Source organism: Plasmodium berghei (genome assembly GCF_900002375.2).
Source record: "Plasmodium berghei ANKA genome assembly, chromosome: 13".
NCBI lineage: Eukaryota > Apicomplexa > Aconoidasida > Haemosporida > Plasmodiidae > Plasmodium > Plasmodium berghei.
Genome location: NC_036171.2, coordinates 180,888 through 195,063, shown reverse-complemented (window position 1 = coordinate 195,063; position 14,176 = coordinate 180,888). Strand labels below are relative to the sequence as shown.

At 22.9% G+C, this 14,176-nt stretch overlaps 3 protein-coding genes across 3 annotated transcripts; 1 reads left to right on the top strand and 2 right to left on the bottom strand.

Moving 5' to 3' along the window:
* Window positions 1-672: 672 nt before the first annotated feature.
* On the top strand, window positions 673-1,746 carry PBANKA_1303300 (cytochrome b-c1 complex subunit Rieske, putative; the record flags this gene model as incomplete). Its single annotated transcript, XM_034566605.1, has 1 exon — window positions 673-1,746. The coding sequence occupies one exon, from the start codon at window positions 673-675 to the stop codon at window positions 1,744-1,746; it is 1,074 nt and encodes a 357-aa protein (XP_034423186.1).
* Window positions 1,747-2,757: 1,011 nt separating this feature from the next.
* Window positions 2,758-7,957, bottom strand: PBANKA_1303200 (Sad1/UNC domain-containing protein, putative; the record flags this gene model as incomplete). The annotated part of the gene is made up of 2 exons (XM_034566604.1): window positions 2,758-7,652; window positions 7,837-7,957. The coding sequence occupies 2 exons, from the start codon at window positions 7,955-7,957 to the stop codon at window positions 2,758-2,760; spliced, it is 5,016 nt and encodes a 1,671-aa protein (XP_034423185.1).
* Window positions 7,958-9,424: 1,467 nt separating this feature from the next.
* Window positions 9,425-13,751, bottom strand: PBANKA_1303100 (conserved Plasmodium protein, unknown function; the record flags this gene model as incomplete). Its single annotated transcript, XM_034566603.1, has 5 exons — window positions 9,425-9,573; window positions 9,738-9,849; window positions 10,067-11,940; window positions 12,053-12,508; window positions 12,806-13,751. The coding sequence occupies 5 exons, from the start codon at window positions 13,749-13,751 to the stop codon at window positions 9,425-9,427; spliced, it is 3,537 nt and encodes a 1,178-aa protein (XP_034423184.1).
* Window positions 13,752-14,176: the final 425 nt, after the last annotated feature.

Here is a 14,176-nt window from a genome sequence, read left to right as displayed (position 1 = left end):
AATAAATAAAAATAAACTAAATATAAAATTATAATACCAGCATAATAAATGTATGTATAATAAAATAATAAAAATAAAATAAATATATAATAAGTATTGAAATAAAAAATATATAAAACATAAGCATGAAATTAACAAAATAATAAATTATATAAGTATAATAAATATGCATTTTATGGGTATGCATTGGAAGACATTATGTTAAATAATAAAAAAAAAATACAATAATTTAGTAGGTATTTATTTCAGTATTTCATGTATTTTGATAGTTACATAATTCCTATTGTTAATATTTTTATTTTGTTTACTTTTGTTTTTTAACACGTTTTTTTGTGTTTTATGAAAGTATTATTAAAGAATTTTTTATAAATTTAATTCCTTTGAAATAAAAGTATTGGTATATTTGTTTACACGAAATCTTTAAACGGAAAGGTAGCCTAAATATAAATAGATAATATATACATAGATAAATATCCAAACTTATATATATAGGAGAATGTGTGTGATCCTTTATATATGCATATAAATTTTGTATATGGAAATTATTCATATATATTCATGTTTATGCATGCAGCATACGGGTTATATATGTAATCCTATTTTTCATACTTAAATTTATAGAAATGAGCAAGTGTGTAAATATAGAGAATAGAAGAATTACGTGAGAATAAAATGATAAGAATAAGGAATATCGCTTTAATTTCAAAAAATAATATATTTTTAAGAACAAATGAATTAAATAAAATAAGTCAAAGGTATTTTGGTGGGACATTTAATCATAATATTAAGGAAAATGAGCGAGTTCCTCCAGCTTCAGAAAATCCAGGTTACAAAAATTTATTTGATCATGCAGAAGATATAAAATTATGGGAAATCGAAGAAAAGGAAAACATTAGTCATAAAAAAGTAGATGATTTATCTGAATTAGTTGAGCCATCAAATCATCCTCATCAATATGAAGGTATATTTGTTAGAACTCGATATGCTCATTATAATCAAACAGCTGAACCGGTTTTTCCAAGAAAACCAGATTTAGAAAAGGGTGAATTAGCTAGTGGAGCTAATGTAACAAGAACAGATGTATGGCATAACCCCAATGAACCTGCTATTATCTCTGTTGGAAAATTCGAACCCAATAATTTTAGGCCAGCTGGATATATTGAAAATGCACCAAATCCTGATAGTATAAATTCCGATTATCATCCAGATTTTCGTGAATATAGATTAAGAAGTGGAAATGCAGATAGGCGAACTTTTATGTATTTTATAAGTGCATCGTACTTTTTTATTATGTCATCTATTATGAGATCAACTATATGCAAAGCAGTTCATTTTTTTTGGATATCAAAGGATTTAGTGGCAGAAGGCACAACAGAATTAGATATGAGGACAGTGGGAGAAGGGGAACAAGTAGTAATTAAATGGAGGGGTAAACCAATTTTTGTTAAACACAGAACTCCTGAAGATATTCAAAAAGCTAGAGAAGACGATAAATTAGTCGAAACGATGAGAGATCCACAATTGGATTCAGATAGAACTATTAGGCCAGAATGGTTAGTTAATATTGGTGTATGTACACACTTAGGTTGTATACCTGCTCCAGGAGGGAATTATAATGGCTATTTTTGCCCATGCCATGGTTCTCATTATGATAATTCAGGAAGAATCCGTCAAGGGCCCGCACCCGCAAATTTAGAAGTACCGCCTTATGAATTTGTTGACGAAAACACTATTAAAATAGGATGATTTTCTAAGACCTGATAAATGAAATGAATAATCACAGGATGCTTATACACACACACATATATATATATATATACATACACATTACATACATGATCAGATATACTACTTATAACACTAGTGTATATTTCATTTTTTCCTGTGTTTATTGTGGACTTTATTCCTATGTATCATTTTTCGATATCACATTTGTATCATTTGATACGCCCGCACAACGTTTAATTTTTTATTATTTTTTATATTTTTTATTGTTGGAACATGTGCCTTTAGATGCGTTAAATCATATATGCAATATATAATACTCCTAAATGGTTTCTATTAATTCTTTATATATATATTATGTGCATATATATTTTTTTTAATTATATCTTTGTATGCATTATTTTGTTTTTAAATACATTTATGTTTCTTTATAAATATTTACACAATTTTTGAATTAATAAATAAATATATAAATACACGTATGCCACCTCCATTTTTTTCATATTATATATATATATTTAAAAATCTGTAAGATAAAAACAAATTATGCAAAATGGGGATAACTAAATAGTGATATAATTTCTTAACTGTTCAAAACTCTATCATTTATCATTTCAATTAATGCTAAATTCATTATTGTTATTATAATATAGAAATTAACAACTGCAATGAAACAAAAGTTGTATTTAATTTCTATAATGGATTGATGCCGGAATAGGGAAAGAAAAATTTTTTAGAAATGTTATGTATTAATTGTTTAAGAGTATTTATCAGTTACAAATTCATTATATAGGTTTATAGTTTATCAATATTTTGATAATGTGAACTAAAGTTGATATAAATTATTCAAAAAAAAAGGTGTGAAGCAAGAACATGCTATTAAAAAAAAAATATGCAGCTAATACATATATATATGTATGGATAAATACAATAAACATAAATAATTAAATAAATGCTAAATAATGCGCACACGCATATAGATTTATATGTGTGCACTGGTCAATTGTATGTTAATTATACAAAAATGTAATGCTATTTGGTGTGGCATACACATTTTTGATAAGCATTTAATTTATTTGATAAATTTTTGTACAATATAAAACACAAAAAATTATTTACAATAAATACAAATAAAAACATAGAGATTAATAAAATATATATGTTTGTGTCACTAAAATCAGAAAGAGAATAATTTTTACCGTTTTCTTGATTAATGTTATTAGAATGGTGGTTTGGGCGATTATTATTAGATCGCTTTACATTTTTGTTAGTATTTATAAAAAAATTATAAATTTTATTTTTGAAATATTTAAATTTGAATATTAAATATCTCCAAAAATTAAATTTGCTAAAAAAGTCGAATATTTTTAAATAAACATTTTGTATTTTTTCCACAGAAGAATTGTAATAAATGAGTGGTGTTTTAAATGTGTCATTATGACAATGGTTTTCGTAATATAAAAAATTAAATATATAATTGCTCTTTTCCTTTAAATTAAAACTAGAATTTTTTGTATGTATAGAATTTTTATCATGGGGAATAATATTTTCTGTATCATGACACATTGTATATTTATTATTCAAATTTTGAAAAAAATATTTTTTTTCAAATTCATCATATAATATATCTTTAAACTGATCACAAATGTGCTTAAGTGAATCAAAAGTTGAATTAGCATTATTAAATTGTGTCAAACAAACATTTTTTAATATTTTTAAAATGTTATGTATTTGATTTTTATTTTTATTTAAATCTTTCATATTTTTTTCATTTATCATAATATATTTTAATAAAAGGCTTATAGTATTTTGCATTACCTTAAAATTTGATAACATATGATATATTATTTTTGTTTTATTATTAGTTATTCTTATAACATCTCGTAATTTTGTAATAGCGTGGTTATTTTTATTTTCAATCATTTTAACTTTATCTACTAATGTTAGTAGTGCGTGTCCTCTTGTGTTTCTTGATTTTTCTTCGATTTTTTCTTCTCTTAAACAATCATGATAATTGTCGTAATTGATATTATCATCAATAATTTTATCAAGATCATCGGGATAGCTTAATATTTTTTCTCTGTGTATTTTTTTTTTAATTGAATGGTTATTTTTTATATCTCTTTTTATTTTATCTTGCTTGTTAACTATTAATGAAACATTTTTTCCAGTTTTTAATTTTACAGAATAATTGTTTGATATACGATCATCATACTCTGTTATAATATCATAAACTTCGTTAATAAGTTTACTGTTTGATTCTTCATTTTTTTTTATTTCATGTAATATTTTCATACTGTTATCATTTTTTTTCTTATCAATAGTATTGCTGTAGTTTATGTTTACAATGTTACTTTCAATTTTGTCTTTTTTTATTTCTCTGCTAACAATATTTTTGTCTTGATAACTTTTCCCGCATTTAACAGATTGTATAATATCACCCGCTTCGTTAACTGATAAACATATATTAATATTAGTTTGCTGGTCATTTCGTGGCTGATATTTATGTATATCAACATTTTGATTATTTAAATATTCATTTGTTTTTATAGCAGATTCATATTGTTTCATAATTGTAAAAATACAATTGTTTATTTCATAATTGATATATTTGTTTTTTTCATTTTTTCTTTGTTTTTTTATTCCGTTTTTATAATGATTCACCATGTTCAAGGACTTTATTCTGTTATTTATTAAAGAAAGAAGCATATGAAATATGGTATTTTGTTTTATTGTGTATGCATATCCAAGGTTCTTGTGTTTGTTTTTAAAAAGGTTTGTCATATGAAATTGATGAAGAATTGTGTTTCGACTTGAGATACGATAGAAAAAGCTTAAAATGGAATTAATATTGTTAATTTTATTATTTTTGATTATGTTGTGGCGTGTTTTATTTTTTCCCCATTTTTTTGTAATATATGATAACTGCTGGAAATTGCAATAGTCTGCTTCAAGATGTTTTCTCACCAAAGTTTTTATCTTGCTTAGATCAAATTTAAAATTTTCATTTTCTTTAATTTTTTTTTGGATATTCAATAAGTAATTATTCCATATATTTATAAAGCACGTATTCAATGTTTTTATGAGATATTTATTGGAGCCAAATAAAGCTGCACCATATCGGATTATAATATTTTTTGCTATTATCCTCTGGAAAACTATTTCAAAAAGTGTTATGTCTTTTAAATGAGTAACAAATTCAGTTGTATATTTGTTATTTAGGTTATTCATAAGAGGTATATGACATAATATATCTGCATATAAACAAACGTTGGTATTTTTATTTGCATTAAAAAATGTTTCGAGTTTAATATTATTTTCAATATCATAATTGAAAACATTTTTTGCTATTTCATAAAACATAATACATCCACTGTAATCATCATTTGGATTTACACCTATTTGTGAGTTATTTCCAAGTATTTTATTTATTTTTTTTAAAATGTTGTACTCATTCAAAATGCTCATAAGAATAATTTTGTTATATTTATTCGTTAAAGATTTATTATTTATTGTTAACATTAAAATATTTGATTTTTTATATTTATTCCATTTAAAAATAAAATCTATACAATTTTTAAAAAAATTTAAAGTATATATATAATATTTGTTTGATCTATAAATTATATATAAAATTAAAAACGTGTCATTAAGTATGCTAATATAAAAATTGTTCTGCTTTTGTATATTATTTTGTTCTTTTTTAACTCTGCTCAGTATATATTTAAATAAGGTATTTCTCTTGTTATTGCTGATGTTTGTATGATTATATTTTGATATATTATTTATGATATTATGAACTATATATTTTTTTTTTGTCAATTTTTTAGGTAAAAATAAATTTAACACAAATTTCGATCCTTCATTTTGTTCACATCGAAACGTTTCATAATTTTTTTTTTCAACTTGTTTCTGTTTACTAACATTATCATGCATTCTATAAATTCTTATTACATTTGTAACTGTATCATTATAATTACTGATAAGCCTTTCATATATTTGTCTATTTGTATATAAACAAATAAAATCATTGTTGCATACTATTTTGGGGAAGAACAGCAGATTTAATAATTTTATCTTTTCTGATTTAATCAAAATGATGTGTTTATGTTTGACCGTAATGAAATTTTGGTAATACTCTAACGTGTTTAAAGCTGTGCATTTTTTCTTTTTACAAATTATTTTTTTTTTGTTATTTTTTTTTATATCTATTCTTTTATTTTGTATGTGAGCATTCCATTTTTTGTTTGGAATAAAATAAGAATTATATAATATAATTAATACTTTTTCAAGTGCATGATAAAAAGGGGAAACAAATTTTTTATCATTGAAATATTTTTTATACGGAAAAAGTTTGTTGGCATTTTCTTCTTTAGTATAATCATCATAATTGTATTTTTCTCTATTCATAAAAAAAGAAATATTTCCATTATTTTGAACGAAATTTATTATTATATGTTTGTATGAAGTTATTAAGGACATTTTAAAAATTTTTGCTATATTATAATTTTTAAAAACGTTACATATGGTATAAATTTTATTAGAAATATGATAAGCAATTTTCATGGTTTCGATGTTTATATTATTAAAGGGCTCGATTTTTAAATCAGTGCTATATTTAGGATTTATTCTTAATAAATTGGTCCATTTCAATCCTTTTTCATTTTTTCCATTTTTTAGAATTATTACATTTTGAATGTCTTTTAATAATTTATTATAGTATTTAGGATGCATTATATATTTATTTGTGTTTCTTTGAATATTTTTTTTGTTATCCCCCTGAGATATTATTTTTTCATTATATTTCATACCCTTATTTGAAATAATCGATGTGTCTTCTTTAATATATTGTTTATTTTCTCCATACTCCCGTTGCATTTGCTGAGTTATATTATCGAATATGTTTTCTTCATTAAAGCTATTAATTTTAATATCTTTTTCAATAAATTCATAGTTTAGCAATTCATCTTCTATTAATTCTGTATCCATTAATTCTTTTTTTATTAAGTCGGTGTCTATTAATTTAGATTGTGTTAATTCTTTTTCTAATAAGTTCGTGTCAAAAAGGTCTTTTTCTATGGATAAATAATGAGCATAATTTGTATAATGTGCATTTTTATTCGAATTTTTATATCGAATATCAGAATTGTGAATATTATTATGAAGTGGTTTATCGTTATGAAAATTGTCAGGGTTTATAGCATCTTTATAATAATTGTCCTTCGAATCCAATTCTTTTGAATCTTCTTCTTTTGAATGTATTTGTTTTTTAATATGTTTTAAAAATTGATCTTCGTACAAAACTTCCAAATGTCCAACATTATCTTGCTCTTGTATTTTGATTTTTTTGTGTTCGTCGGAATTTTCAGGATCGCTTTCGATATGATTAATATTGTCATCTGAATATATTTTATCACTAAGCATATCAACACCAGAAGAAGCAAAAATTTGAAGGTGGGTCAATGTGCAATAATAATTTTTTTCTATATTATGATGCGACAAAACAATAAACTTTAAATATTTAACCCAGCAATTATCTTCATCATAATTTTTACAATGATCATAAATATTAAAAATTTCAAAACTTTTTGTAAAATTCGTTGAAATTTTTCCTAATTTTTTCCATTTTGTAGCTGGATATGTATCACTTCCCAGTATTTCAATTACTTTAAAATTTGATGCATAATGCTCTAACGACACTAAGCCAATTTTTTCGATGTGAATAAAATCACTAAAAGAGTATATCCACCATATATCCGAATCACATGGTGTTAACATATAACTGTCATAATCATATTGCTGAATCGATTTTATATTTATGATGCCATTACTATGTTCTATAATTTTTGTGCCCGTATCGAGCGACCCAAAGTCAACTTTTAATTTTAAGCTCGCTAAATTGTAGTTTTCTCCTAATATATATTTTTCTGGAAATAAATAAAAGAAAAAGAAAATATAAATAACGCATAAAATAGTGAAAATATGATATATTAAATTTGGATGGACATAACGAATAATATGTACGAGGCCGAGCAACATTCATATTCCGTGATGGTGCAAAAAATATTTTTTTTAAATGATTTTTATATAATTTTTTTCATTATTCCATACCTGTTGCCGCATTATTTTGGGTGTTATTTAAATCGTTCAAATATATTGTCCCCTTGGGAGTAAAAAAACTTTTTATAAGAAAAAACAAAAAGTTTATTGAAATTAGAAACCACCATATCATATTTTTTTCCTTCTAGTCTTATTCTCTGCGCGTTATAATCGTCTATTTATTTTGTTTATATTTATTTATTTATTTGTTATATTTTTATGTGTTTTTGGTGATATCAGAACCTTTCTATTAATTATTCGATTCAATACGAAATTTGTTGATTACGTTTTCACTTGTTTTTTTGCATTATCTTTTATCTTTTTTAGGTGTTCTTTGTTTTAGGGAATTCATTTTTCAAATAAATCACCGATTCGTAGCGAACGCGCTTGTTGTAAAGGTATGTATGTGTGAATGTGAATATCTACATGGATATATATATGTACACACATGTATGTTGGGCTGAAATATGCTGATTAGTCTGCAGATTTATGTATTTTGCATAAATATATTTTATTCAGATTATACAAATTGTTCTCATACTTTTGATATTTCTAAAAATATTGTTTCTCTCTATATATATGACGCTTTGGAACAAATATATCGCTTTATTTGCAAAGATAAACAATTATTTATGCATCTTTAGGTATTATATTTTTTAACTTATATAAAAAATAGTTCCAGGATTACTATATATGCATAATTATATATATATATATATATATATATATATATATATATATATATATATATTTACAACTTATTATGCGCTAAAATCCATAAAAAAATACATGATAAAGCATTTTAAGTCATTCATTATAATGTACTGGTGGTAATTATCAGAAAATAAAGCAATAAATATTGTTCCTTCTGACTTAATAGTATAAGGCAATAATGGAAAAAATAATAAAAAAATGTAAAATGCAAAAAAAATACCAAAATACAAAAAAAAATGCATATAATTATATATATGCTAATTATATAAAGAATTTAAGAATATGGATTATGAAAAAATAATATTTTGTATATAACAAAATAAGTTTTACGTTTATCCAAAAAAATATATATTAACTTTACTCGCATATGACTTTGGGTCTTTATTTTAAAATTCATGAATTACTAAATAAACTATAGATAAAAGGAAAGATAAAAATAAAAGAAATGAAATAACTTGCATTTAATATTTTGTATTTGTTTTTTTTCAAAATTAAATTATATGAGGGAATTTTGTTGTATGCATAGTAAAATTTGTATTGGCCCTTTAATGATGCATATAATATATAAAATATTTTTATATATAATAAAAAAATAAAAAAATCATTTGGGATTAATCATAACAGCCTTAAAGTATATCCCATTTCTTTTAATTATTTCTTAGTGTATACTAAATGAAAAAGAGTAGCACAAAGCTTTAAAGCACCTTATATTATGTAGCACAAAAAAGTAAAATAAAACGCAAAATAAGAATAAAATTATTCCATTTATAAGGACAAATATTTTCCTTTCGTTTTGTTATATATTATACAGTATATACGTTTTATTTGTTTTTGATTAATGACATTGGGGTTTTAATAATTTCAATCTAATGGTATTTCATCTCAATTAATAAGGAAAGGATTTCGTATTTAAAATAATAATCTTCACCTTTAAGAATTTCATGAAATAATGTTTAACAACATTTTTAAAGTTACATTTGCTAAATGTTTCAAGTGAATTTTCTTGTATCATTTTATGATCAAAATAGCATAAATCTGAAAATGATAGAAAATGAAAAAAATTGAATGCGTTAAGAAATTTAATGAACAAATATTATGTGTATGAAAATAGTCTTTTAATATATCCATCTAAATTCTCAATTGCATAAAATAAAAATTTGCATATATTTGAATGTGAATAATAAGTATAATATATATACCTGTGTTTCCTTTATTAATCAATGAATGAGGCGATAAATTTTGTTCACTAAATTGTAAAAAGCAATTTAATATATGAAAATCAAGAGCCAACACATCTATATATCTTGTAAGCTGTAAAAAAATATAATAAAAAAACAAATGAAAGATGAAAGCAAAATAATTATTCTAAATAATGTTATAAAATGGTTATTATTTATACTAATTTGTTAAAAAACATAGATTTCGAAATGCATCTTCTCGAATTATTAGTGCATATGCAATGAGGTTTATAAATATATACATATATATGTTAGCAAAATTAAATTTGGAAAAAACGAATGTGACATACAATTTTTTTTGAGTTTTCTATGAACATCCTATCCGCATTTATTTGTCTTAAGCAGTAATTTATATTTCTAAAAATTTTAATTTTTTTGTATTTTCGTATAACTGCTTGGATGTATGAAATTATGTACTTTTCGGAATTTTCCGTATTATATTGTTGTAAAAATGTGTTTCGCTTTTTGGTTTTAAAATTAATAGAAAACGGTTGCGTAAAATATGATAAATATTTTTTCAGAAGATACTGATATATTATAGGTGTATCCTTGTTCAAGTGTATATTTTTTTTTTGGTAATTTTTGAGAAAAAAAGACATAGTAAAATATTTTTTTAAAACGCTTAGATATTCTAAATTAAATGATGATGTAATTGTGGATTTATAATTATAACTTAATAGTAATATGCTATATTGAATCGAATTAAGGTAATAACTTTTATTATTCAAAAAAGGGATGATTTGATGATATATTTCTTCTGGAAATTTATTAATTAGAGATTTTCTTTCAATATCGATGATTTTGATATATTTTTTTCTTTTGTTTATATTATTTTTTATTTTTTTTATTAAATACATCGTGTTTAAGATCATTTTGTTATGGTTGTAGCAATGCGATGCTTGTGTTTTTTTAGCCTGTTCTTTTTTTTTCGTTGATTCAATGTACTTTTTATAATCAGCAAAAAAATTATGAATAAATGTTTGTTCTACAATGTGCTTTATATAATCCGTAGAAATATTACAACCCGTGTTGGTATCATGATTTTGCGATTGTATATCCTTTAATATCATAAAATTATAATTTCTTGACTCCTCTTTTTTTTTAAAATGTGTATCAATAATAAATTCATTAGTATCATATTTATAGACAAAAGAAAAGTTAAGGTATAAAAATAAAAGACTAACTATATTTTCAGTTTGAGATAAATTATTTGATTTCCAAATAGAGTAAGAAAGATCTATTAATAAGGCATGCAAAACATTTCGTAAATGGATTTTATCTGGTATACTTTCTTTATGTATTTTTTGTATCAAGTTAAATGAATAACATATTGTTTTTATAATTTTTATTGCTATATTGACTTTTAAAAGTTCAGACATGTTTTCTATCTTTTTTTTATAAGTTTCATCATTTGAATATATTTCTATATCCAAATTGTTTGTTTTTAAACTGGGATAACTTATATTTTTCATCGTTATATTTTTTTTTTTTATTTTATATAAAATATTTTTGAAATAAATATTTGAATAGGGTAATGAAATTTTGTACGATGCATTTATTATTGTATTTTGATTTGTCTCATCATTTCCTTGAGATTGTTCATTTTTTTCACTTATTGAGATCTGATCATTATTATGAATCGCTTCCTTTCTGCATATTTCGTCATAATTTTTATTTATAAATAAATTCATAATTTTGTTTAACGCTATATTGCTAATTAAATCTGATTGAAATTCACTGTGGTAATTTTGTGTTAGTAAAATTTTTAAAACAGAAATAATTTCCTCATTGATTATATGGTGATTTATTTGATATGTTTTATTATCCTTAGCTTGGTTTCTTAAATTTTCCATTTCTACGACTTTTGCTGAAAGAATACTATTATTTTTTAGTAATAAAATATACTCGAATATGTCAAGTAAAAATTGTGTCAAGTTGAATCCATCGACGTTATATAAAAAGCTATATATTTTGTTTTGTTTATCTATAATGCAAAAAAGTGTTAAAAATATATTTATAATATTTGTATAAAACATATTTAGTTTTTTTAAATAAAATGATCTTTTCAAGTATATGTAAAAATTTAAAGACGCGTTATGTGGTATCTTTTTATCATCCATTAGATTATTTATTTTTAGTAGGTGTTCCTTTATTTCGTCAATTCCTATTTTAAAGAAATAAAATAAAAATATGGTAACTATTTTGATTCCTTATAAAATGTCTTTGCATGATCATAAGAATATGTATATATATGCTTCCATCGTGTGGGGAATTACCAGATACTTGAACATGGAGTAAAGTATCTAATGAGTAAGAATTTCGTAAATTGAAAATATCATTTTCTATATTCTGATAAAAGTAATGAGGTAGAAACTTTTTTATGTCCTTTATGGAATTAAAACATTTTTCTAGATCTTCTATAACTTCCGGTTTTTTTATCATAGCATAAATTTTTCTTACAACAACAATAGCATATATAATGTACAAATACTGAATATAATTTTTGCTTTTGATATCATCTAATGAATTTACTATTTTAGATGGTGTAATATGTTTAATCGTGTCTTCATCAATATATACTTCTTCAGTGTTGTAATTTTTTATTTCTTCATTTATTAAGTCTATACATTTACCACAGCAATCAATGCAATTATTTAAATCATTTGTTAAGAGATATAATAGGGATAAATTGCTTAAAACTTTTATATGCTCGTTCAAGATTAGTTCTGCACCTATTTTCATAAAAAATATAAGTGTGTTGGTCAAATACATATATTTGTGTATGTAATGATAAATAAAATCCACACATCGTTATATAAAAGAACTATTATATATAAATAAAAAAACAATTATAAATTCGTAAAACTATTCCCGACAAATGTGAAAAGGGGGGAAATGCACATTTTTGTGCACAAACGTATGTGCATATACCCATATATTTTTAATTGATATTTTATTAAATTTTCTATAGTGAAAGATATTCATAGTTAGCTATAATTTTACAATAATATATTTTCACGTTTTTTTACCTGATTGAATATTATCCTTTATTGATTTCAATGTCTCAAGGGAACTTGAAAAATCGGAGTTTTTAAAAAAAAGTTTCTTAGCTTTTTCAATTAATACAATCAAAAAGAAATTTTTTGTTGATGAGTAATTTGCTAAGGGTTTTTTTAAATTTCTGGATTCTCTTGCTGGGCGTTGATTCTTTTTTAGTTCCGTAAACTTTAACTTTATTACTTTATTTGTGTTATCATTTCCTAGAAATAATGATTCAATTATTTTAGGTTTGTTTTGGTTATTGTCTATTTCGCCATATGGGTTACTTTCTGTTTCATTTTTCTCATCTAGTTCTTCATAAATCGTATCTACTGCTCGTTTTTTTACAGATTCTTTTTGAATTTTAAAATCCTCATTTTTTTTTTTTTCTAATTCCCATTGTATTTTTTGTGCATTATCTTTCAATTTTTTATAAAAATCGTCGTTAAGTAACTTATTTTTTTTTAATATTTTTTTAAGATGGCCTATACTTTGAATTCTCCTGTTGTTAATTAAAGTTTTGAATTTGTGTTCTAGTGAAATAATTTTATCTTTTTCTTCTTTTGTGCATTTTAATAAGTTTGGGTATACATAATTTTTGTAGGTTACAAACATAGAAAAGAAATATAAATGTCCCCATAATTTTTTTTCCTTTTTTTTTAAAATTAAAATTATGCATTGATTATTATTTTTTATTTGTATATCTTCTTTTTTAACACTTATTTTATCATATAAGTCTAAATTTATTGTATTATTATTATGAACAATTTTTATATATACTTCTGTTATTAAAATATTTTTTTCAAATTCATAATAATTCGTATCCAAATATGCATTATTATAAATAGCAGTTTCAAACAAAGTGGCTTTTGGGTGTGTTTCATGTCTTAAAGATATTACTAATTCTTCGAAAGTTTCTTTCCAATCAACTTCCATTTTTAGACAGTTGAAGTGAGAAGAAAAAAACAAAGCAAAGTAAATGAAGAAAAAATGGAAAAATATAAAATGGGAATAAAATGAACGAATAAATGTCTAAAATCGGAGAAACTGTGGAATATAAAATAAAATAATAATGCCAAAAAATAATTGATAAAAATAAATGAAAAAAATAATAATATTAAAACGATCGTGTCGTAAAATAACAATGTCATAGAATCATAGTGTGGAAAATGGTCACAATTTATTAAAAATGGTATAACATAGTATTGTGATTAAATATTTTGCTTAATGGCTTAATTACTCAGTGCAATTATTTTATATTTCATTAACATAATCGTACATCAAATAATAAAAAAGAGGTAAGAAAAATGGGAATGCCTATATATATACTAGAAAATGTCAAAATTATAGTATTTTCCAAT